Consider the following 27,800-nt stretch of genomic DNA (forward strand, 5'->3'; position numbering starts at 1 on the left):
AAATGAGTGTAATTGGACTTTGCTTAAGGGAACAGTGGTAAGATCTAGATTTTAAAATATTTTGTCCTGTCCCATTTTATTATGCAGAGATCATTATAAGTAAGCCATTCATATTTTAAATTCTCTGTATTCTGTGATGCAGACGGGTCCATAGGGGTCTTTGGGAAACATGTTTTGAAACGTCATTATTTTTGCAGTTCCATTGAATAGGGAGGCTATTTGAACAGAAATATACAGTTTAAATTATTGACTTCTTTGCTTTGCTTCTTCCCTGTGATCTTTCTTTTGATTATTATTTTCTTTTTTTATTGATGTGACCCATGTCTTCTGGCCTTTTCACCCTGTTTTAATTGAGATTGCTAGTTTGGCAAGCTTGGGGCATTGTGGAGAATACTAAGTGTTGTGTTACTTCAAGATGGTAGAGTGTTTTTGAGTAGAAGTTGTCAACCTTTTCTGACCTAGAGACGTTCCATGACACGCTCAGCCACCTCAGAGATGCCATTAAATGAACATGACAGACTGATACTATATCATTACTTTAATTATTAACGTTAACAAAAATGAAAGGCATAGGCCTAGTTCACCCAAAATTGGACATTCTGTCATCATTTACTCACCCTCGTGATGTTCCAAACCTGTATGACGTTTTCTTCTTTTAAAAATGCAAAAGAGGGAATTTTGAAGTCTAATTAATTTAGACTTATTTGTATTGTCTTCCAGATTTAAAAAAGTCACGAGTCAGAGTAATTGGATGTGACTTGTAGTCCACATGTACGTCAGCAGTGTCCTATAATTATTTTAGGACTCTATTTATAGCCTCTTATAAACAGGATCAAATAAAAGTAAGTCAGCATAAGTTAGCATGTTCATTGGCCATAAGTCATAGTTCGTTACCTTGGCAACTGTTTACGTAATCGGGTTTAAACGTGTTTCTCGTGCATGACAAGTATCTGTACAGGTGGCAAAATCACAAGAAAAGCTTGATGTGTACCTATTCTGTTTGTTTTGATATTGAGGATCTGTTGTTGTTTAATTTGTAATGTTTTCCTTTTAAACCGGTATAAAATTTCATACCTGCGTTTTTCCTTATAACCAGTTAAAATAATCCCTTACATTGCTCGTCTACCTAGTGGTTTGTTTTCAGCTCCATATATGCACTTTTCAGTATAAGAACAATATAAGAATACAGCCCAGAATACTATTCTATTTGTTTAGTAACCATGAAAATTTCCCTTGACTCAAGAAATTAAAATGTGTTTTCGTCTTGTTCAGCCTGAAGAAAAGTGGTACAGTCATTGAAACTGCAAACATGAGAGAAGAATATGAATCCATACGAGTTTCCCACTGACATTTTTAAATGCTCTGTGGTTTTTAATACTTTATTTTTAATATTGCACCTCAATGCAATGTCAGCAAGTTCCAGGGTTCTTGATGGGTAATGGTTATTTAGTATACTGTTACATTAATACAAAATGAAATCAACATGGGCAAAGTGAGTTGAGAGATGCAATTCTACAAAAATAAAATCACTTTCATTTGAAATAAGAAAAAGCCTGAGAGTGTTGCATTTCTTACTCTGTAATGCTGACAGAGCTACAGGCCCTGCTTCAATGACAAACACCTTTGAATGTGTGTGGGCCACATGCTTTTTAATAGGAGAGTTTCTACAGTTTGGACAGGTGGATCAAGGAAATTTGATGATTAATGTCACGTTTGTTTGAAATAAGATGCTGTCTGTCACTGTGTTAATCACAAATGCCATCCATACTTAATATGAGTGTGTTAACAGATTGGCCCAGTTAGAAAGGAAAGTAAAATAGAAGCATTTGCTCTTGTTGACCTTAGACTATTGAATGAAAATGTGAAGATATTGGTACAAGGAGCTCATGTATCAGTGCAATATTGTCAAGACAAAGAATCAGATAAACTAGTAATACATTCTGAGCTTCAACTGCATATAATCCTGAATCTTCACAGTTCGTGGAATAATTAACACTTGCTGCTGAACTCACGGTGTTCATAAGGTTTGCATGATTCTGTGTCTCACAGGAAGGTGTGGAGGTGAGAGTAGCTCGGATCTTCAACACCTTCGGGTCTCGCATGCACATGAATGACGGGCGAGTGGTCAGTAATTTCATTCTGCAGGCTTTACAAGGAGAGCCGCTGACGGTAAGACCCACCTCGTTAAAATAATGAACCACATGCAATGTTAATTTAACCACCTAACTCTCAGTTACTGCTTTGACTCATTTCAGACTCAAACAGAGTCATAAATGGGTATTACTTCAATTCGTGGGCTTGTGAAATTAAACTCCCATAAAACATTTATTTATTTATTTAATCTACATATAGTTGACATCCATACAGAATGATGCCTTTTTCCCCTTAAAGTGACAAAGTGACGTGACATACAGCCAAGTATGGTGACCCATACTCAGAATTCATGCTCTGCATTTAACCCATCCAAGTGCACACACACAGTAGCGAACACACACACACACACACCATGAACACACACCCGGAGCTGTATTAAGAACTGTCATCTCAAATCGCTAATTATTTTACGATGAAATAGATGGTCATGGAAATTACATTTAAATAATTTTTTGAAAGATGGTTAATTTAATGCTGGCATTTTAAATACAAATAATATTTTCACACTATTTGGGTAGTGTTGTGGAAAAATGAATGGATTTTGCATCTTTCTTGTGCATAAAATGCATTAAAAAACTAGCAAAGAAAAATTAAGTAATTTTTAATGTGACCTTTATATAGTCCTTGGCCATAAACCAGTATCGGTATTCATCAACAGTACACCTTCATTGATAACGATAGAAAAAATGTTCGCTGTAGCACACAATAGTTTCACTATTGTTTTATTTATTGGTGCATGTTATGAGTAGGCTTGGGTATCGAAAATCGATTCCAATTCCAGAATTTTATAAAATTTAAAATTTCGATTCCGCCTATCGATTCCTGTGTGCGCATCTTTTCTTTTTTTCCCATCTGTAAGGACCCGACTCTGCAATCTGCCAGGATCTTCCTCGCTATTCTAAGCCCTCCAGTGTTTAGCAACATTTGCGATCAGCAAGTAACAACTAGGTATAATATTTGTGATAAGCTAACATGTTGCAAGAGAGGTGTCATCACCAACATGACAGCACTTTAATTAAACTGATCGTTAAAGATCGCGAGCACGATTCAAACACCAATGTGATCTTTCCTAAATGACAACAATTCAGCTGTTAAACCTCTGATGTGTGCGATCACAACAGTGTGATCAACTTTCTGTTTGACACAGAAGTGCTAGGATAAAAGTTTATAGTTTGGATATAAACACTGATGTGTTAGGCAGCAATTAAAATAGAGTAAATCACATTTTGAAAGTAGATTGACGTTTCAAATAAAGATTTATCGCTTACGTTTGTTACGCCAGTGGGTGGCGGAAAGGAGCTGTTAAAAATGTATTTGTCTTTGAATCATTCATTCAAGATTTATTCAAAAAACTGATTCATCCAATAATGAAAATTTTAAGTGAGTCATTGAATCATTCATTCAATTACATGTTATTTTTGTTTTAAAAAAAAAATTATTTATTAATTTTTTATTATTATATATTTTTTAGTCTCAATTTATCCAGAATTATGCAGCTCTATTTTGCACACGAACAGCTCTTAATCAAGTCCTGTTTTTATGTAGCCTGCTGATTTTTGTTAATTGTATTCAGTTGCAACTAAATGTTTTTGCAAAAAGAGAACAGAATGAATATGTTTGAGTATGTAAATGTTTGAATGTCTTTTTTTTTTCTTTTTTTTTTTTTAACCACATTGGAATCGAAACTGGGAATCGATAAGCAGAATTGGAATCAGAATTGATAATATACCCAACCCTACTTATGAGTGACAAGCAGACAGCCCACACAAACACATGCTGAATATTAGTCGAATTTAAAATAAAAATTTGCATTCAAATGCAAAAATAGTGCTTTTGAATTTTAGCTGAACGCCAGGGAGCCTTATCAGTGGCGCACAAGATGCAGTGATGATGTAAGTGTCGTTGTTGCCTGTTATGGCAAATGGCTTGCAGCGATAATTTCTTCCTACCGTCCATTTTCACATAAACAACAACTATTTCACGCGTCGTTTCGCGTCAATTCCAGTTTCACTTCTCGACGTGTGTTTTCATGACAGAACGTGATTAGTCGACCGGATAACAGACTTTTTGTCACATAGTTTATGCCAACATGTCAAATGAGTCACCACCATTAAAGGATCATTTACATAGTGTCTCGTAGTGTGAACACCACAACGACTTCAAGACAGACAGCAAGTCATGTGGTCTGAACAGCACAGCGATCTGCTGACATTTAAAGTAGTGTAGTTTGAAATAGGCTTTAATGTTTTTTTTAGTCTATCCTGTTGAACCCATGAGATGCGCCACTGCTGCATTTTTCGCATAGAATGCACATTTTTGGGACAAACAACTATGACTGTTGCACTTGTGTCTCGCACAAGAGATGTATAGAAAGCCATGTAAAGTTAAAAGAGGTTCAACTTTTAGAAAACATGTCTTGAGAATTTGTTTTATTAAATGCAATCTGTGTGATCAGTACTTCAGCTGTTTGTATTAAGCTATGCTTAAATAAATGATGCTGATTTGTTCATAATTGTTCATACAATTTACAAAATTATATGTGATTTATAAATTTTAGTTTAAACGTTATAAACTTTTTTTTTTTTTTTTTTTTTTATACAGACAGTCATTTTTTTCATTGCATTGAATAAACAATTTAATTCGGTGCATTATTTTGCTCATTGCACTTCCTGTGGCCTCAGTAGACAAGCCAAAAGTTTCCTTAACACTTATTTATCTGCATATAAAATATAAGAAAGGAGGTATTTGTTTAGTTACAATGGTTTAATTTAAATATTTTTTTACTGCTCTTGTTTTAAAAAATTACAAAAAATATCAATAACTAATTATACCAAACAATATAAATCAATATATTTTAATCTATATCACCAATCAATACCACCAAAAAAAACCTAAAAAAAAATAATAATAATAATAATAAAAAAACTTTTTTTTTTAATACAGAAATGTGAATGCTAACTTGAAGATTTTTCATACTTTTTGACTGTTCCTCAATCACCTTGTAGAAGCTTCTTCTCTTGCATGTGCTCTGATTGTGCTTCTGTTTGTTTCTCCTGCACCTTTTTCAGGTTTATGGTTCAGGTTCTCAGACAAGAGCTTTCCAGTATGTGAGGTAAGCACAACAACAATAGATGTATGAGTGAGTATTCGTTTGTTTTGTTCACATGCAAAAGTAAATAGGATGAAAAGTACTATAAAAATATAAAAACAACAAAATATAGGAACATAATACTATGATTGGCTGATTACCCCTTCATTTTGAACAGTGCATTTTCACAACTGTACACAAATAAATAGAAACAGGAAATAATCTGTGAAAGACGCTTAAAGTCAGCACATTGCTTGCTTAAACAAGACTGTCCCTGAGGTAAAAACAAGATTTAATTGGCTTGGTCTGTTTAAACAAGCAATGTTACAAATGTGGGGGAAAAAACTACAACAACAAAAACTACTACCGTGAACAAAGATTTATGCAACATCTTTTTTTTTCTTTCCATTTTTTTCCGTTTTCATGTCACCTCTAGTTTTGTCTATTATTCCTTCTTGTGTTATTGTGTATGTGAATGATAAGAGTAGAGAGAAAGCCCATCTAGTCTCTGTAATGTCAAAATAACAGCACTGTGAAACGTGTGAACAAACAAAAGAATTAAAATGAGTGATCAGCACAGTCCCAGGTTTTGTCTTAATGAAATAAACCTCGGGGAAAAACAGACCTTCCAGACAGATTGTTCCATGGTGTTTTCAAGGACGGAGGTCTGCTTTTGATGGGATTACTAATGCCTTCTGGTAATTGCATTGAAAGTATTTCAAAGGCTGAACACTGTTTTTGGATTTAAAAGGCTGGAGAGTTTGTGTACAGACTGATAATGTGGTGGTGCTTTGGTGGAAGCAAATTTATCAGTTATTAATGGTCTTTGGACTCATCACCATGTGATATCCATGAAACTGGAAGTGAGAAATGCAAATGACTGGTGGATATGGATATATGTACAGTATATATACATATATGCGTTACATAAACATATGCTTTAAATATACAGAATTTCTCATTACGGTTTCATTTTGATTAATCAAGACTGTCTGGTTTATGCATCTAATAGTACTGTGTAATGCGTTGTCATAAATGATGGAAAATCCAGTCAATGGCAGTGACAGAATTAATAGAATCTAAATATTTTCTAGATGTTTTACACACATAGTATTGATAATATTTTTCAATTTTCATAGGATAAATGGCTTCTTATATATTTTATAATATATTTTTGAAGGGACCTATCTTTGAATCTGAGCATAGGTAACCCAACCCTGTCACAATACTTACGAAATCTGAGGAATGGGGGGTGATATCAATTTTCCCAGTCTGTTGGCATAGTCTGGTGAAATATATAATTTTGGCAGAAGGAGTACAGTGGTCTGGCAGAGCCATCTTGTAGCTCCAACCCTGTTTATGAAAGTGGTTTATGACCTTCACCATGTGTCAGGAATTTCTGACTGTCATGTATATTTCATCAGTTGTCCACCAGAACAGAATTGTTGAAATCAGTGGCACCTGCAGGTGTACGGCTGTACACACTGTGCATACCATGAGAGCTCTGATTGACCTGAGAAACATTTTCCCTGCGAGTATTTTAGCAGTTATCTATTTGTGTCCCGTATTTCTGTCTAATGAAATGGCAATGTCAGTAATCTGTGATTAAAAAATTTCATTGATTGCAGCATTACATTTAGATCTTTTTGTAATGCATCATATTTCTTTTTATGCGGTTTACAGCGTTGCACATTATAATACGTGCGATGCAAGAGACTCGTTTGACAATGTAGACAGCTTTATTGATAATAACGGGAGTTTTATATATGCAGAGACTATTTTGATATGTATATATATATATTGATATATATATATTTGAAATGTAAAATCCTGCAGGTGCCCCCTGATCAAAATGATCTCAAATATATATATATGCGACACTGTTTGAGTGTAATTTAATTATGCCAGTGTCATCTAGAGGTATAGGTCTCCTTGGCTTGTTCCTTAGAAGACTCATTACTCTGGTGGGGGTGAGATATCAGAGCCATCGTTGGTTATTTGAAGTCTCACTATCTTGGTAGAACAAACATTCTGCTGTACAAGCAAAGCTCACTTAATTAGGACATGGGATTAACTGCAGAATTTTCCTCCAGCTTTCCTCTGTGAATCTCCACAGTCCTCAGAAAGTAATGATTGAGTGTCTAAAAGCTATGCCCAGCTTTTAACAGTCTGTTCATATACAGTATATTTTACTGGCCACCCCACTGAAGGAAGTGGTTTTGGCAGTTATGACAATGGGAAGTTCATTAAAATCATGATTCAGCCACATTCAAGCAGCATAATAACTCAGAAGGAAATGTAGGGTGAGTTCATGCACCCCGCAGGTACAATGGCTTTGCAACATTACCATTTTAACGACATCCCCAACAAATCAAAAGACCATAGAAACATTAAAATAATCGCATTAACAACAAAGGACAGATTTTAAATTAAGAAAAAATGTTGGTTGTGTGACTACAACATGAAGTGGTACAACCAACATAAAGTTTTGACAAAAAAGAAAAAGGTTATATAAAATGATAAACCTGACATTTCAGACTAACAAAAGGGATATGAATTAAAATGATGAATGATTATAGGTGTTTTATCTGCTCTGTTAATAATTTAGAATTTTTTTGATTTTAAGAATGCACATAAGCTTATTTTCCATCAGATGGTTAAACATTACAACAGTGTATAAAAGTTTGGTTTGATTTTTGCATTGGTTTGAACAGGGCCGGATTTAGTGATCTGGGGGCTCCAGGCGAAATATAGGAATACATTTGCACACATTTACCTGGATCAACCTTGAAGATCCTTTCTCTTTTGTAATGCTTGTTGCAGCACAATGGTGCCCCATAGTTGTGTCCAGTGTTTCTACATTTTTCATGTACGTGTTAGAGTGGCTTTCTTTCATGTTGTAGATCATGAAATAGCAGCTGTAGGCTTTATGGTGAAATCACACATGGAACTGTCCGAGCGGTGTGGTGTGGCTTAGACTTGCCATGCCATAATTTTTACCCCACCCAGTACAGTTACGATATTCATATTTAAGGGTGTTATAACAGTATTAGACTAGCCTGGACACTAGCTGGAGCTTTGGGGTAATTTTCACTGTGCAATTTCCTACACTCTCCTAAGGCTAACTTTGGTCTAATTCCAAACTTTAAAATACATTTATTTTTAGTTATTTAACCAATCAATTTAAATGAAACTGAAAGAAAAAAAAATGAAAAGGAAGTTATATATTTACACACCTAAGGATTATATCAACCAAAAATGAAGAACATACAGTATGTGCAGCGCATTCAGTGGTGTGTCAGAGTTGATTACCTGTGCATGCGTCCTCTATGGTCTTTCTCATAAACAAGTAAGCGGCATTTAAAACAGTAAACATATAATGCACACTCTTGCTCGATATTTAATTACAGCTACAGATGCATGATATTTTCATTTGCTACAAGCAGGATACACAAGAAGCATGTTCAATACGGACACACAGACAGTTGTCGTGGTAACAAACACCATTGCAACCGTTCACGTGTCTGCGCTTCTCGTATAGTTTGGTCCATATATTTTGACACTGACACACTTTTCACAGTGCTGGCTCTGTATGCCACTAGAACAGTATTAAAATTAAACAGTCAAGATGAAATTGAAGTACAGGCTTTCAGCTTTAGTTCAAGAGGTTTGTACAAAAATATAACAAAATGCTTAGGAATTACAACCGTTTTTATACATGGTCACCCTATTTTTAGGGGCGTAAATGCAATTGGACTGATAAATAAATAAAGTAATAAATTAAATGTTCATTTTGATATTTTGTTGAGAATCCTTTGCAGGCAATGACTGCCTGAAGTCTAAAACCCAAATACAAAACAAAAGACTTTCCTCTCTTCTATGCTATGCCATGCCATTCCTTCACCTCACCTCACATCAGTCTTTCTGCCTTTAATATACTATAAATGTTAACTGAGTGCATTTGAAACTTACGTATGTTTGGGTCCGGTGAATGAATGAAATACCTACTGTTCACAAAATGAAAGTTGAACATGGTGTGTACACACAGCTACACAATGTCTTTTTTTCCTTACCAATTATGTAAATGTACAAATTACTTATTTGTCGAAAATGTATTACATTATTTTTTTTTTTAAATGAAATATTTACCTCGTGTTGTGAGACATGGGTTGTGAATGATCTTCATACATATCCATTTCTCAATTGTGCACATACATATTTTATTATTTTTCTCAGTTAAGTTCGCATCAAACATTTTTTAAATGGAGAAAAAAAAACAGGCTGTAAAAGGATATAACTAATACATGACAAATTCAAAGATTTGTTTTATCTGATAATTAATGTAAAAGAAATCATAAAAATATACATGCGCTGCTTAGACAATTATTTATGCAACAGATCTTTCACAAAACAGATAAAAACACACAGGTAATGCAAAAACCAGTCTTTTAATTAATGCCAACCTACCATAATTACATTGTTAAATTGTACAGTTAGTTACAAATTATGTTAATAAAATATACGTGCAGAAATCTCTGAGCGTCTTGAAACGTCCATTTGGCAGTCGTAAACCTTATAATGTTATAAATAGCAGTCGGAACAAAATCAACTCTCTGATAATGTACAGTATTGCAGATTTGAGTGGTTTGTGTTTGAATGAAGAGATCCCCATTGACTGACTAAGCACTGACCCTGAGCCTCATAATCAACAGAAGAAAGATTGAAGCATTCTCGATCCACGTGGTATCTTAATGAATTTCCACACAAATGTACGCAATAATGTAAGGAGGATGTTTTCTCACTATCCACTTTTTAATTTGAAAAACATTAATCATTTATATCTAGCCAAGTTTCGTATGTAAGTTTCCCCTTACGGTAAATGGGAACGTTGCAAGACCGGAAGTATGCATGCACACACTCGCATCGCTGAAGCTCACCGGTGCAATCTTGTGCACCGAGCCCATACCATGGTAAAAATGTAGCAAATGTTTCTAGGTATTTGTAGGAAAAACAGTAGTCTAAATACAGTAAGTATAAATGCACAAACGCTATAGCATAATCCCCCCAAAAATATTATTATATTCCATTGCTCTCTTATACAATTAATGCATGTCTACATTAATAATATAATAAAATGTGATATGAATAACCCACATTTCTGCACAATACCATGTTGCAGTTAGTGTTACTACAGTAAATCCATGGTAAATGATGGCGATTTTTGTATTTCAAAACCAACACTCATCAACTTATTGACTCATCAGCGAGTGAATGCATCTGCTGTAAGCTCACGCTGCGCTGCTGTTTGAACTTTGAGTTGGATTTTGGTGCAAACATTATATTGAACATTTATCAAATTCTTGATAAAAATATCATTTCATAGAGGGAAATTATATTGCAATAATCATCATTATTGATTTATCGCCCAGCTCTAATTTTTCTTTTCCATGAAGAGGATCCTCCTATCAACCACCACAGATGTCTTGCATGGACGTCCATGTCTTTTTATGTTGCTGAGCTCACAAGTGCTATCTTTTTTTCTCAGAACTGTTGATTTGTGATTTGGCCAGTCCTAATGTTCATGCTCTCTCTCTGATGGATTTGTTTTGTTTTCGAAGCCTAACAATTAAAGAACTCCTTTAACTGCATGATGTGGGTTCACAGCAACAGCTTCCATATGCAAATGCCACACTTCAAATTGACTCCAGAACTTTTACCTGCTTAATTGATGTAGAAATAGCGAAGGAATAGCCCACACCTGTCCATTAAACAGCGTTTGAGTCAATTGTCCAATTACTTTTGGTCCCTTGAAAAAGGGAGGAGGTACATATTAAAGAACTGTAATTCCTTAAGCATTCCTCCAAATTTTAATGAGAATATCACTCTTGTATTTTAGGCAGTATACAGAGTAAAATTTAAATAAAATGCCATCGAAACTCTTCTGAAGACCGTTGGTGAAGACCGTGCACATGCATGCATCATGGTACTCTCATGGAGGAAAAGACACCAGTCAAACATCCCACTAAAGAATGGGAGAGATGATCAGAGAAAAAGTGAACTCATAAACATGGGGCTTGTTTGAAAACTTGGCTTTTCACATGCTCTGATACCCCTGCCAGACTCAGAGCCCACACCGCTCGGAGATATAGCTTCGCTGCATAGTTTGATTCATCCTAAAGATACAAAAATACAGGAGAATTATCTCAAATAAGCAGTGTACACTCTGTGAAGAGAAGATAGACCCGTATGATTGATCTCATAGTTTTATTAAAGGAAAAGAGACCAATTAACATCCATCTTTCCAGCTGTTTTGACAGATCAAAAACACCTCTTGTGGCTAGTGAACACAAAAGAACACAAAATAACAAATAATAAAAAACAGCCCTACTCTACCCCCCCTTAATCCCACGGTGTTACTCTAAACACCTTTCCCAAAACCATTTTTTTTTTTTTAACCATAGAACACAAAAAGTTTGTGTGAACCATTGGGTGAACTTTTTTTTATTTATTTTTTCCCCAATAGTGCAGAGAAAGAGAGACAGGAAATTATGTGGTGGAGCAGGCCTCCAGACTCCGCATTTTGCGACCATTGTTTCTGCCGGTGCGACTTTTGTGAGTGCTCACACTGCCATTTCTGTTGCATTTGAGAAACATCAAACAGCAAATGAATGCGAAACTAAACCGCGCTGCGCAGCTGAAACAAAATCGCTTTTGTTTCATTTGCTGTTTGATGTCTCTCAAATGCAACAGACCTTTCACAGCTCGGACCGCGAAACAAACAAACTTGTCCGAGCTCAGAACAGCTTTACTTGGGAGCCAAAGTTGATTTCGCGACACTGTTACTGCACAGATGAAACAGTGCTGCGAGATCCAGTGAGAAGCATTTGAATTCGCCGCACAATAAGGTTGCTGCGAGATTTACTGAGAAGCATTCAAATTCTGCACAGAAATCTGTTATAAACAGCACTGACATACGCAGGAAACCAGAAGCAGTAACGTTAACTGTAACCATGGTGTTGTGGTAGAAATAGTCGAATGTATTACATAATTCATTTCAGGGTTTGTACAACCTTTTGAGAGAGAAATTTAAGCACTTTTCAGTGACTTTCAAGCATTTCACACAACTGTTTCCAGCACTTTAAAGCTCTAAAATGATCCAGTTTGAATGTTATTTTTAATGGGATGAACAAAATATACTTTGTGGTAAACAAACACTTACGTAAAATTAAAAAGATACATCAAATCACAATTATAACCAGTAGACAGCAGCAGTGGAGCACTTGTTGGCTTATTAGTCATTCATTTATGCTTTTTCTCTATATTATGAAATTATAAAATCTAAATCAAAAAAGCCTGCCAGTGATGGTGTTACAATTAGTGGTTGACAGTATTTATTTATTTATTTTTTGCCAAGGCTGATATTTTGGCCAACATTATTTGGCACTTTTGTTTATTTATATGGATCAGCTGCTAAGTTTTTCTGTTTGGCCAGTAAGTGTTAGAATCAGACATTATTTTAACAGTGCCAGGACTTTTATTTTGACAGCTCTGAGAATACCAGCACCTGAGCGCAGATGTTTAGAGAGCTCTTATTCTCTGTCTTCATTGCTGTCTTTAACAGTTCTGTCTTTTAAATTACAGTATTTTGGTTAAAAAAAAAAAAAAAAAAAAATGGGAAAAAGTGTTTTCTTTTCTGTTATTAGTAATACGAGGCAAATGCTCTAACACTTTCCCACATACCGTAGTCATTCAGCAAATACACATCTATATAATTTCAACAAGACTGACATTTAATTTTACAAACCTCGCAAACTTTGGTGGATCCAGCTGTTTTTCTGAACAGTGTGAAATTGTAGTCTGAATACAAATGCATATACTCAGTGCATGACGGTCCATTTGTTCAAATTGGATGCAGACAGGAGAATCATTAATTTCAGTCTGTGCTGCTCAAGCCCCTCTTGTAATGTAAAACTGTGGGATTTGTTTTAACTGTTTTGCCATTCGCCAGTCAGAAATTTTAACTCTGATCCCTGAGAATAACGATATCCCCTCAGAAAACCTCTCCCTAATAAGCCACACAGTGTGAGGTCTAATTCATGTGTTAAGGACAAACGAGTTGGATGTGTTCAACACTTAGAAGGCTTTGAAAAACTGCTAACCGTGAGTATGAGTAATAGTGAGATTTGACTTGTGTCTGTTTCTGTCAGTTCCCTTTATAAGTTCATTCAGAACATTTTCTGACAACCCATGCTTTAGGCAAGAGTGTAAAGCACACAGCTTGAGAAGAGGACTGGTAAGAAAATATTCTTTATGGGGCACAAAACCCTTGCCAGTTTTACCTGAACATAATGCTATTCACATTGCACTGTCCTATATAATAATGGATTGATGACTGCCTTGCACAAAATATAGCTCTACGTGGCAGCACCCAGCTCTCTGCTCTATTTAATAAATCCATAGGTTTCTAACCAGGCAGAAAGCAACTAGCAATTTTTCCAACAAGCCGTTTGTTCACACTGAGCTATTACTGTGTCAAGCAGCAAAACTGCTCCACTTGACAAAATAATGGCTAATCGAGATCATGTGACCCTTCGACGGCGGTGCACGCACATTCCTTTGCACTTCTCATTTTGTCAAATATTCTACAATCCTGATAGTAAATTTCAAACCACTTTCTATCTACTCCATCATGAGTACTTCAACGGTCAAAGACAGTCGGAAAAGAGTGATTGAGCAACCAATAAAGAAAAAACATGCGACTGGTGGGGTTACCAGAGGGGGTGGAAGGCTCAGATGCAGCCGGCTTTCTCAGAGTAAATCTTTCCAAGCAGATTCCTGCACTGAAAGGACACGATATTGAGATTGAGCATGCTCATCGCGTGTATGACGGAAGAAAAAGTAACTCGGAGCGGCCGCACACTCTTATCGATCGTGTGCTGAGATGGCAAGACAGATCAGCGATCCTGAAGGGTGCATGGCAGGCATACCCGGTGAAATATATGCAGGATAATGTCACGCAGCTGTTTTTTCATGACTTCAGTCCAGCCACATAATTAAGGAGACGACACAACCCAGGACACTTAAGCCACAAAAGAAACATCCTAAACTCCGCAGATGATGTTATCAGCTCACTGCCACAGAAGAAGCATCTTAACTGCCCAGGAGAGGAGAATAACAAGATGGACATGGACACTTAAGTTTCTAGTGTGATCTTCTAAACTGCAATCTTGTCTAGTGACTGATAAGCTTTGAAACCTTTTTTTTTTTTGTTTTTTTTTTTTTTTTTTGTTTTCACGTTTCCAAATAGTTTTTTTTCTTTTTTTTTTTTTTTTTTTTTCTTAGGCAGACCTATAATATTCTCTTTCAAAGTTATATATATATATATATATTTATAATATAAATATATTTTATATTTTATTTTTAATATATATCTATATATATATATATATATTCATTTTTAAAAAATGTACATATTGTTTTTATTATCTATCACTATTGATTGTTTCTAATAAAGGAGATTGGACATCTTTTACGTAAAACACAAAAATTATATTTGTTGTAGTTTTTTTTTTTCACAACACTCTAAAAAATGCTGGCTTGTTTCAACCCAACTTCGGGTCAAATATGGACAACTTTTGGGTTATATATTTAATTTAAAATTTTACCTCAACAGCTGCGTTAGTCCATATTTTACCCAAAGTTGGGTTGAAACAACCCAGCATTTTTAGAGAGAACCACAGAAATTTAAAAAACAACCATAGAAACCAAACGATCGAATAAATGCTTTATCATTTCTCATGTGTATTGGACAGTTATTAGACAATTTACTCAAGCCTCAAAACTCTAAAAAAATATTATTCCCCAAAAGAATTTGTAAAATATAACTCCTCAAAGCTTCCTCTCGCTGTAGGCTGCTGGGACTCTCAAGGCTTTAATAAAATATTATTTCCCATAAGTATCTGTCCTTTCCAGCTCCTGAACTGACCTTGTGAGCCTTAACCCTTCGATACTCACAATCTGCATTGCATCCGATTAAGTCTCGGCATATCAAATTAAAAGGTCTTAAGTATCATAATTCACACTTGACTTGAACTAGCAGTGTTCGTTTGGTTCCTTTGTCCTTGTGGAGGTGTAGATGACAGCCCCTGAGGTGTTACTGAAAGACAGTTATTAATGGTCTTTGCATCATTATGCTGTCACCTCTCTGAGACTGAATGGATTGGATGTGTGCTGACAATCTTAAACTGAATGGAAAAGCTGATGTTGAACCTGAATGTTTGAATCTCTGCTGCCCCACTGTGTTCATGCCCACACACACACTCCCTCTCTCTCTCTGAAGGAATTCACAAATGTGTGTCTGAACACCCTGAAGAGGAAATGAACTGTGACTCATTCATACAGCCGGATTTGCAAACTGCCAAAGGCCTCTAATGAATTAATGAGTTTAAATAGTCTTTTTTTTTTCATTTTATTTCCATTTCAATCATTCATTCATCTTCCCCTCAGATGAAGGCATCACATCTGCATCATTCTTTCACTGTGCTTTCGTGATGCCACAAACTCTGGTTCAGGTGTTTCTTTTTCTTCCTTCCCAGTGATCTGGTGAACGGCCTGGTGTCCCTGATGAATAGTAACATCAGTAGTCCAGTTAACCTGGTGAGTTTTTTGCCTGAATTAATTTTGCCTTCAGGGCTATTCACACATTTAGTTGCTAGCTATAGCTATATATATATATATATATATATATATATATATATATATATATATATATATATATTCTGCAATTGTTAATAAATAGTAAATAGAAACAGTCCAATAATTTGCAGTTTAGGCCTGTCTTTCAATTGTGCTGAAATGTTGAAGGGCTAGTTATCATTTTAGTAAAATTAATATTTCTTATAGGTAAAAACATAACTAAAACCATATAACAAAAAAAATAAAAAAAACTTGCTTGAAATAATATATATATATATATATATACAGGTCCTTCTCAAAAAATTATAAATCTATTGTGATAAAAGTTCATTATTTTCCATAATGTAATGATACAATTAAACTTTCATATATTTTTAGATTCTTGCACACCAACTGAAATATTTCAGGTCTTTTATTGTTTTAATACTGATGATTTTGGCATACAGCTCATGAAACCCCCAAAATTCCTATCTCAAAAATTAGCATATTTCATCCGACCAATAAAAGAAAAGTGTTTTTTAATACAAAAAAAAGTCAACCTTCAAATAATTATGTTCAGTTATGCACTCAATACTTGGTCGGGAATCCTTTTGCAGAAATGACTGCTTCAATGCGGCGCGTGGCATGGAGGCAATCAGCCTGTGGCACTGCTGAGGTGTTTATGGAGGGCCCAGGATGCTTCGATAGCGGCCTTAAGCTCATCCAGAGTGTTGGGTTCTTGCGTCTCTCAACTTTCTCTTCACAATATCCCACAGATTTTCTATGGGGTTCAGGTCAGGAGAGTTGGCAGGCCAATTGAGCACAGTAATACCATGGTCAGGAAACCATTTACCAGTGGTTTTGGCACTGTGAGCAGGTGCCAGGTCGTGCTGAAAAACAAAATCTTCATCTCCATAAAGCTTTTTCAGCAGATGGAAGCATGAAGTGCTCCAAAATCTCCTGATAGCTAGCTGCATTGACCCTGCCCTTGATAAAACACAGTGGACCAACACCAGCAGCTTACATGGCATCCCCAGACCATCACTGACTGTGGGTACTTGACACTGGACTTCAGGCATTTTGGCATTTCCTTCTCCTCAGTCTTCCTCCAGATTCTTGCACCTTGATTTCCGAATGACATGCAAAATTTGCTTTCATCCGAAAAAAAGTATTTGGGACCACTGAGCAACAGTCCAGTGCTGCTTCTCTGTAGCCCAGGTCAGGCGCTTCTGCCGCTGTTTCTGGTTCAAAAGCACACGCCTGTGCACGGTGGCTCTGGATGTTTTCTACTCCAGACTCAGTCCCACTGCTTCCGCAGGTCCCCAAGGTCTGGAATCGGTCCTTCTCCACAATCTTCCTCAGGGTCCGGTCACCTCTTCTCGTTGTGCAGCGTTTTTTGCCACACTTTTCCTTCCCACAGACTTCCCACTGAGGTGCCTTGATACAGCACTCTGGGAACAGCCTATTCGTTCAGAAATTTCTTTCTGTGTCTTACCCTCTCGCTTGAGGGTGTCAATGATGGCCTTCTGGACAGCAGTCAGGTCGGGCAGTCTTTACCCATGATTGCGGTTTTGAGTAATGAACCAGGCTGGGAGTTTTTAAAAGCCTCAGGAATCTTTTGCAGGTGTTTAGAGTTAATTAGTTGATTCAGATGATTAGGTTAATAGCTCGTTTAGAGAACCTTTTCATGATATGCAAAATCATCAGTATTAAAACAATAAAAGACCTGAAATATTTCAGTTGGTGTGCAATGAATCTAAAATATATGAAAGTTTAATTTTATCATTACATTATGGAAAATAATGAACTTTTATCACAATATGCTAATTTTTTGAGAAGGACCTGTATATATATAAAATTATATAATACAGTATGTATATTTTGTTTTCTAAGCTAGTTGGTAAGGAAACAGTTTAGCTTTAAAAATAATAATCTAAACAGCAAATAAAAAGGAATTTTTTTTTTAAGTGATTCAGCACTAGATTTTTTTTTACAGCATTTAATAATCTACTGTTAATTTACAAATATAATATAGATCAAAAACAGCCATTTTTTGGTCATTTGATTTACATGAAAAATTGTCTGTCATGTTTAAACAAGTAAATTTGTGCTATGTGGACTGAACAAATATTATCAATAAATTTTTTTTTTTTTTAGCTCATTTGACAGAATAATTTTGTCTTTATATTACATTTCAGCTGATAGCATTTTCCACCAGGCACGTTGTCTTACAGCTGAATTGCTTGGCCTTCAATCTGATTCAGTTCAGTGTGAAGGAGATATTAAGACCCTCTCCAACCTAAACCTATTGATCTCTCTTCCCTTCTTCTCTCTCATCTAGGGAAATCCAGAGGAACACACCATACTGGAGTTTGCGCAGCTTATTAAGAGTCTAGTTGGTAAGTAGATATTCTATAAAATTGCAAATGGGGTTTAAGAATCTATTATTAAAATAACAGCACACCGCTGATTGTCTCCTCAGTGAGCCGCAGTCATATTCAGTTCCTTCCAGAAGCACAAGATGATCCACAGAGAAGACGGCCAGACATCCGCAAGGCCAAAATGCTTCTGGGCTGGGAACCTGTGGTGAGTTATGAACTGATCATCATGAATATTAGGGCCATCTTATCTATTCAAAACCTGTTTTAAAAAATCTTGTATGCAAAAATTATTTACAGGTCCTTCTCAAAAAATTAGCATATTGTGAAAAAGTTCATTATTTTCCATAATGTAATGATAAAAATTAAACTTTCATATATTTTAGATTCATTGCACAAACAACTGAAATATTTCAGGTCTTTTATTATTTTAATACTGATGATTTTGGCATACAGCTCATGAAAACCCAAAATTCCTATCTCAAAAAAATTAGCATATCATGAAAAGGTTCTCTAAACGAGCTATTAACCTAATCATCTGAATCAACTAATTAAACTCTAAACACCTGCAAAAGATTCCTGAGGCTTTTTAAAAACTCCCAGCCTGGTTCATTTACTCAAACCCGCAATCATGGGTAAGACTGCCGACCTGACTGCTGTCCAGAAGGCCATCATTGACACCCTCAAGCGAGAGGGTAAGACACAGAAAGAAATTTCTGAACGAATAGGCTGTTCCCAGAGTGCTGTATCAAGGCACCTCATGGGAAGTCTGTGGGAAGGAAAAAGTGTGGCAAAAAACGCTGCACAACCAGAAGAGGTCACCGGACCCTGAGGAAGATTGTGGAGAAGGACCGATTCCAGACCTTTGGGGACCTGCGGAAGCAGTGGACTGAGTCTGGAGTAGAAACATCCAGAGCCACCGTGCACAGGCGTGTGCTTTTGAACCAGAAACAGCGGCAGAAGCGCCTGACCTGGGCTACAGAGAAGCAGCACTGGACTGTTGCTCAGTGGTCCAAAGTACTTTTTTTCGGATGAAAGCAAATTTTGCATGTCATTCGGAAATCAAGGTGCCAGAGTCTGGAGGAAGACTGGGGAGAAGGAAATGCCAAAATGCCTGAAGTCCAGTGTCAAGTACCCACAGTCAGTGATGGTCTGGGGTGCCATGTCAGCTGCTGGTGTTGGTCCACTGTGTTTTATCAAAGGCAGGGTCAATGCAGCTAGCTATTCAGGAGATTTTGGAGCACTTCATGCTTCCATCTGCTGAAAAGCTTTATGGAGATGAAGATTTTGTTTTTCAGCACGACCTGGCACCTGCTCACAGTGCCAAAACCACTGGTAAATGGTTTCCTGACCATGGTATTACTGTGCTCAATTGGCCTGCTAACTCTCCTGACCTGAACCCCATAGAGAATCTGTGGGATATTGTGAAGAGAAAGTTGAGAGACGCAAGACCCAACACTCTGGATGAGCTTAAGGCCGCTATCGAAGCATCCTGGGCCTCCATAACACCTCAGCAGTGCCACAGGCTGATTGCCTCCATGCCACGCCGCATTGAAGCAGTCATTTCTGCAAAAGGATTCCCGACCAAGTATTGAGTGCATAACTGAACATAATTATTTGAAGGTTGACTTTTTTTGTATTAAAAACACTTTTCTTTTATTGGTCGGATGAAATATGCTAATTTTTTGAGATAGGAATTTTGGGTTGTGCATGAGCTGTATGCCAAAATCATCAGTATTAAAACAATAAAAGACCTGAAATATTTCATTTGGTGTGCAATGAATCTAAAATATATGAAAGTTTAATTTTTATCATTACATTATGGAAAATAATGAACTTTTTCACAATATGCTAATTTTTTGAGAAGGACCTGTATATGCTCTACAGTAAGATATGGAACATGCCTTTAATTTTATGATGGCTTTACATGTTAATCAATAATAGTAAAATTCTTAATATTTATTACTATAATTGTTCTTAATGATATTAATAATTATTGTATTGTTATGAATTATATAAATTATTTATATTGTGTGTTTAGTTATTTTTATGAAAGTCTCAATTATGGTTGATCCAGATATAATTCATAGTCCAATAAGATATAATTTATGTGTTTGCAGGTGCCACTGGAGGAAGGCTTGAACAAAACCATCCAGTACTTCAGCAGAGAGCTGGAGCATCAAGCCAACAATCAGTATATACCCAAACCCAAGGCTGCACGGATGAAAAAAGGAAGGCCCAGACACAACTGATGAATTGTGTTGATCTCAGGGATGCTGGGATACTGGAGGACCATAGACGTTCAGCAGCCATTATACAGCATTCCGACTTTTTGAAAAAAGGAATTTTTCTGTTTTTGCGAATATTTTGAAATGCGGCTCAGGCAGAGAGCTGTCTCTAAAGAGTTTGTTTTACAGTCAAATGTGCCTCAAAGATATCCGATTTATAGACTTTGCCTTGCACTTTGGTTTGTCAGTCGTCTGTCTGTTATTTAAAGCAAGCTTAGATCTTCATGTGCTTTTTTGTAATGTTTACATTCTGTGCCGATTTAATTGATGTGATCTATTTTTTTATCAGTGTCAAAGCTAGCGGTGTGTTTGTTGATTGGACACCTGTAGAAAATTATGAAAATGATTTAAAGATCTTGAATGTCTGGACTGGAGCAGGAAACCTCATCCAGCTCTGTCAAGAAATCTGAGGAGACGGATAAAAGAAAAGCTTTGGAAAATGTTCATTCTGCTTTAATCTTTGTGATGATTTTGAGCAAAATCTGTTGTTACCTTTGTGAAACTTCATACAGAACTTTGAACCTATAATTAATTTCAGGTGAAAAGAATATTTTAATAAAATATTTACTGTGATTTTCACTGTATTCTATTTTTTACTTCACTTTCTCTGTTCTTCTGCTTAATGACTGTTCGCTGCTACATTTCTATTCATAAATCCATTTCTCTCTCTCTCTCTGTCACTACTGAATTTGTCTGTTGTTTTGTCTCTTTTAGTTTATCAAGGCTGAATTTATTTGATCACAAATAAAGTAAAAACAGTACTATTGTGAAACATTAATACAATTTAAAATAACTGTTTTCTATTTCATTTTAAAATCTAATTTATTCCTGTGATTTCAGCTGAATTTTCAGCATCATTACTCCAGTCTTCAGTGTCACATGATCCTTCAGAAGTCATTCTAATATGTTGATTTGCTGCTCAATATCTTAACCATGTTTTAAGAATTTTATGACTAGAAAGTTTAAAATCAGGATTTATTTAAATTAGAAATATTTTGTAAGATTATAAAAGTCACTTTTGATCAATTGAATTACTGCATCCTTGCTGAATAAAAGTATTCATTTGTTTAAAAGAAACGAACAAAACTCAGTTAGGTTCTGTGGTTTTTATTTTAACACTTTCCAGACACCCAGAAATGATTTTTAATGAATTTTTTGAAGAATATCATTATCTTCTCTTCCATATAATGAAAGTGTATTAAGACTAAGACTGTCAGGCTCGAAAAATGATTTGACAAGATTAAATGACCTCAATTTCAGCCTTCTCACACAAAATTATCAAATGGTATATTAGCAGTGGTTCCCAATTCAAGAAAAAGATGACAGAATCTTCATTTACGGGTGCACTATTAAAATGGACTTTTTTCTTGATTTTCTCTTATTTCCATTTACAAGAGGAAGCACAAGCTACAGATGAAAGAAGCAAGCTGACGTCACTGTGTGGTAAATCAGAGCGGTTATGTCTTGGAAACATATTCTTGGTGTTTTAGTAGTAGTCATAGTTGACGTTTGCCCCGTGCCTGTATGAGCCAGCGCTGCGAGGCCCCATGGGAGAGTTTTCATCATAGTGATGCTGACGTCCCTGGTCACTGGATTGGTACTGGTCCATCCAGAAGGCCAGATCCGTTTCAAGTCTCTGAAGGAAAAGGTTCAAGCAAAAAGATGTCATATAAAATGACTTTTTTTATACATCATGATACAGTCACTGAAATGAACGGAACACCCACTATTATATAATTTACTGTTTAATCAATGTACTTTTTAGGATGTGTCATCACAGATATACAATGCTTTTCTGCTCTGATGTAATTAGGCTCTTGTGAATGATGATGATCAAGGACAATTAGTATTAGTGGATTTAACTAAATGGAGTACATTAGTGATGCCAACTTTTTCAGCTGTGTCGTTTCTGTAAGTCTTTTCCACTCATTTTCCCCACAGAGATTCTAGAAAAGTCATGAACCAAACCGACCAGCTGAGATGAATCACAACATTACAAACGTGAAGCAAAAAATATATATATATATTTGAAAATCAGACAAAAGTACAAGACTGTGTTTACAGATTTAGTGAGGGAAAGAGAAAGAACTACAATCCCGTGAAGCATAAAACTATTTAAAATTATTGATTGTATCTATAGAAACAATATTTTAGTTTATTGCAAGATATTCATACTGACAGACAAACACTAATATTTAATTATTTTGAGTTCATAGGGAGCATTGTGATTGGTGCTTCATGGGAGAGGCACAATTTTCTTCTGGCAGGTTTGCTTACAATATAGCATCATGAGGTTTTTTTTTTGTTGTTGTTTTTTTACTGCATAATCCACTGTTCTATAGTACTTTAAAAATATGTTGAAATAATACAAACTGATGCTAATGCTTCAACAAAAGCATACAATTAACAACTTCAGAGCTCACAAGGGATCTGATTTTAAAAGTTTATAAGTTACTGTTCCAGTCAGGTTCCATATGGAGAAAATGAATATACTTTTTACTTCCTACAAGATCATTTACACACAAATCAAATTTTCATGGCCATTATCTGTTTATTTATTGGGTAAGAAACCTTTTAATGGCCTTGGGTTTCACATTGGGAGTCCAGCTGATCGCTTTGTTTATTTTACAATAATGACTGGTTATTTGCTCAGTATTCCTTATGTATTGTTCATTTAATATTTTGGGAACTGCAGAAATTGTAACCTATAGAATTAAGTGAACCAAGAAAAGGAACAAATGAATGCTGTCCCTTATTGATGTGTACTGCTTACAAATCACACAACATCAAACCCTCAAAATGCAGGCTGAAAAACAAAGGCTGTTTACAAACATCATAAAACATGCAGGTGATAAAGAAGTAAAATATACAGAGACAGTTTTGTATAAAGAAAGCAAAAACTCACACATATATGTAATAAATAATCAATCAACTAACATAAAATAAACTTAATTGACAAAAAAAAAACAGGTAGATGGTATAAATACAGGTAGGTACTGATTGTAACTGACTGTATTAATGGCAGCCTGTAAGTGGTGGGTTGCTGGAGTCTGTGTTAGGATATGCAAGAGTTAAAATACACAGATTGTACACACACACACAGGTTTCCATGTTTCATGGGGACATTCCATAGACGTAATGCATTTTATACTCCCCATCTGTATTTTTGTATCCCCTTTCCCTAAACCAACCTCACACAAAACTTTCTGCATTTTTAGATCTTCAAAAAGAAGAGTAAAAGCATCAGTTTTCTCCTTAAAATGTAGTGAAATAAAAGTAAAAGTCAACATAAAAAAAAAGATATATACTAGGCTAGAAATTTCCAAAAACTGTAGGCTACTTAAGCATAAAAGTATAACTGTGGCTCAATTTTTAAATTCACGGTAGTGTGAAGTAAAGAAAGAACTAAAGGTGTGATATCAGCATCCAATGCTCATAAACCATTTAAAAAGCTTTAAAAGATTAAACTGATTTATGATATTTTAAGAAATGAAAACAAGCACTCACTGCTTCATCAAAGCCCATGTACATGAACTGCTGGATCCACTGCTGAACGTCAGGACGGCTGCGGTCCCACAGGTTCCTTTTGGGTCTTCTAAGGGAGGCCAGGAACTGTTTGGCTTTAGAAGGAGTCACAGCTACAGCTCTAGCTGGCTTTACATCACCGTCCACTGGGAGACAAAGCCAAACAGGTCATAGCAAACCCATAGGTGTTTTAAAATCAGTGGGACCATGGAAAAAGTTTTCAAAATATATCTAAACATACTTTTGAACAAGAAACATTTAGCAAAACGGTATTATACATTAAGACATGTTTTCAGAAAGCTTATATTGAAAAGTGTTTCTTTTGCATTGGCAAATTTGTTGCTAAGAAAATAACATTAAAAATCACCTTTTTTCATCAAGAGTTTTTCCAGAGTGTTCTTCACCAGCAAAATCTACTCAAAAACAACAAAAACAAAAAATATAAAAACTAAAATTATAATAAACTATATACAATATGCACTTTTTACAATACATATGTATGATTAATGTTTATCGCAAGTGTGTGTGTGTGTATACATATGCAACATAACATTTTTGTAATTTAAAAAGTGTTACATTTTCTGTTATTTGGTTAATGTTTATCGCATTATTTTAGTATCATTCATGTGTCATGCAGGCCACTGATAAATTTAAAATTTTTTAATCACCTGCTTTATAATGGTGGTTTTGTTTATTAAGCTCTTAGCAGTACACGTTTACCCAAACTCATAGAGGACATAAAGGAATATTTGTCAAGATGACTAATGTAAGAGACAAGCAGCATCACAAAAGAATGTCCTTTGAGTAAATGACATCCAGCTACATTTTCAAACCTTCATTCAAGAACAGAACATTTATAATACATTCAAACTCTCACCAACATTCATACTTCAGACATGCCCAGACAGCAAGAAACTTTTAGCAGATATTTTTAAAAGAAAAAAAAAGTGAGCTGCAAAGTGCAAGAAAGAATGAGAAGGGGAAAAGGGAGAAAAAGTTACCAGAGAGTGCCAGTACAGTCAATAGAGTCACAAAGGTGAGCAGGCGAAGGTAAAACTTTTCAGAAACCATGGCTTCTTGTCTTCTTCTCTGTTGATTTGCACAGCGGTATTGATCTGCAAGCAAACTTGCAGAGAGGAGAGAGGAGGAGAGACCCTGAGGGAAGCCCACACAAACATTCTCAATGAAAACCGCAGCTGACAAATTACTGTAAACCAAGTCCACTAACAGAAAGACCCTGTCTCCTCGTATATTTAACTGCTTACACATGTGCAGCGTTAGTATTTTTCCACATTAAATGGAGTTGCAGCTTTTCATGGCAAAATATGATACTAGACTTCTTTAAACCTCCTCATCTTGATTTATTTTACTGTTGCCAAGACCTTGATGTATGATTTACTGTACTTTGAACGGACAGGTACACACTAAATTAAAAAAAATGTTTAAGTAGAAAGACTGAAGTTATATTTTCTTGTCAAATGTACTAGCACTGCTCTGCAACATATTTGCTGCATGAAACATGATATTTGTGTTTTAATAATTTTGGGTGCTTATTCCAAAAATAGTGCATGTTTTGCTGTAGCACATGACACTTTTTTTGCTTTTGGAAACCATTTGTATGCTGAAGAGGTCTTTTTTTTAAATCACTTAATCATCAAAAAATATAAAAAAAAAAATAAAAAAAAAAAAAAAAAAAAAAAAAAAAAAAAAAAAAAAAAATAATAATAATAATAATCCAACTTCTTCCGAGTTAGGTTACAACTGTTTTTTCAATTCTCAGACAATTTTCAAATCCATAATTAATTTATATATATTTTAGCCCTAATCCCGATTTCAAAATTAGAATTATGTCCAGTGACAGAAGAAAATGCAGACGTGACCCAGATGTTTTCTGCTACATCTGTGGGTGTTTTAAACAGTGACAGAAAATTACAGATTTTGTGAAAAGATTTTATTTTTGCATTAGTTCATGCTGACTGTGATGTGTACATCAGATGAATGTGTTGGAGTTGTTTGGGCTGGACAGCCTCTGGAGTTGTTAGAGCTCTTTGTTTCAGACTGTGGAGGTGAAGTTGGATCCTTCTCGTCAAGCCAATCCCATGTGACACACGGCCTGGAAACAGGCAATGGCAAGAGCACACACTAATTTGTTGCACTACCAATTTGTTGGTTGTTAGCTAGCTCAGGTAATCCAGGAGACCTAAACCTGGTTTATTAGAGCCTTTTCCTGACTACAGGATTATATCTTCTTCCATGTGCAGGAGTAACAGCAGAGGGATGTTATGATTCAAGTCACAGACTGCTCTTTTAATTTAACCCCTTCATGGATTGCATCCACTACGGTGGACAGATATTTGGAAGTTATTTTGAACCATTTAAGCTTGTTTGCTCGATCTGGTTTAGCGCCACTTACGTTATTTCCATACTATGCCATGAGCGAATCAGTGTGCGAGGCTACAGAATTGGGCGTTGATATTCTGTAGAAGAATATTTCTTCTTATATGTGACCCTGGACCACTAAACCATTCTTAAGTTGCAGGGTATATTTGTAGCAATAGCCAAATATGCATTGTTCAGAATTATTGATTTTTCTTTATGCCAAAAATCATTAGGGTATTAAGTAAAGATCATGTTCTATGAAGATATTTTGTAAATTCCCTACCGTAAATATATCAAAACTTCAGTTTTGATTAGTAATATGCATTGCTAATGATTTTATTTGGACAACTTTAATTAAGATTTTGTTTAGATTTTTTTGCACCCTCAGATTCCAGATTTTCAAATAGTTGTATCTCGATCAAATATTACCCTATCCTAACAAACCATGCATCAATGGAAAGCTTATTTATTCAGTTTTCAGATGATTCCAGGGTTCAAATGGCAGCTTTCACACTTACTTGAACCGCACTAACCGAGCAATCGCACCAGGGTTCATTTTAAATGAACCAAACATGAACGCTGCCATCTTGACCCTGGTGCGCACCGAACAAGTGAACTGAGACCACTGAAAAGATGGGTTTCGGTCCGCTTCCAGATTAATTCTGGTGCGGTTCTAATTAAATATGAATGCAACATGGACCAAATACTTTTAAACTAACCAAAAACAGGAAGTAATGACAAGATACGATGCTATGCGACATGATTTGACAACGCGGAACGAGCAGTGTATCCAAAACAAAATGAGAACAAATCAAACATTTGTGAGTTCGCAGGTGATGAAAATACAATCATGAATACACGCAATGAGTCCAGCAGACAGCATTAGGTGCAGACCACTGTGCAGACCGGTCGGTGTGTGACATGTGACATCAAGGTGCACCGACCGCTGTTTAAGTTGCACAACCTTTTGTTTGGGGTCGCTGTGTGACATCAATGTCGGTCAACCGATCGTGTGTATCTGCTCAGCGCCACTTTAAGGTTTGAACACAAAATTTTTGAACGCTTGGCGGACCAGAACGGTGAGTTCTTTTTGGTCGTGAAATATACCGAACTCAAGTCAACCCAACCAATAAGGTTGTGTAATGAATATACTGAAAATATTTTTTAGGTTCGGTATCTTTAGGAAGAACACACCTTAAGTTACAAGTTACAAAAGCCAAGTAAACGTAAAGCAGATAATGAATATACTGAAAATATTTTTTCTGTACAAAAGGTGGGCCCGGGAACCACTGGGTTTAAACAGAGTGACAGAGC

At 35.7% G+C, this 27,800-nt stretch overlaps 1 protein-coding gene and 1 pseudogene across 1 annotated transcript in view; one reads left to right on the forward strand and one right to left on the reverse strand.

Moving 5' to 3' along the window:
• Window positions 1–21,155, forward strand: part of LOC109110678 (UDP-glucuronic acid decarboxylase 1-like) — a 61,208-nt gene extending 40,053 nt beyond the window's left edge. The window contains exons 11-16 of the mRNA XM_042763382.1: window positions 2,050–2,169; window positions 5,223–5,266; window positions 15,838–15,898; window positions 18,258–18,315; window positions 18,399–18,502; window positions 20,415–21,155. Of these exons, the coding sequence (XP_042619316.1) occupies window positions 2,050–2,169; window positions 5,223–5,266; window positions 15,838–15,898; window positions 18,258–18,315; window positions 18,399–18,502; window positions 20,415–20,546 (519 nt within the window). The 3' untranslated portion in view covers window positions 20,547–21,155. The remainder of the gene's footprint in view (window positions 1–2,049; window positions 2,170–5,222; window positions 5,267–15,837; window positions 15,899–18,257; window positions 18,316–18,398; window positions 18,503–20,414) is intronic.
• A 528-nt stretch (window positions 21,156–21,683) lies between these two features.
• LOC109096147 lies at window positions 21,684–25,238 on the reverse strand (annotated as a pseudogene).
• Window positions 25,239–27,800: the final 2,562 nt, after the last annotated feature.

This window comes from Cyprinus carpio, chromosome A9 (assembly GCF_018340385.1).
Source record: "Cyprinus carpio isolate SPL01 chromosome A9, ASM1834038v1, whole genome shotgun sequence".
Lineage (NCBI taxonomy): Eukaryota > Metazoa > Chordata > Actinopteri > Cypriniformes > Cyprinidae > Cyprinus > Cyprinus carpio.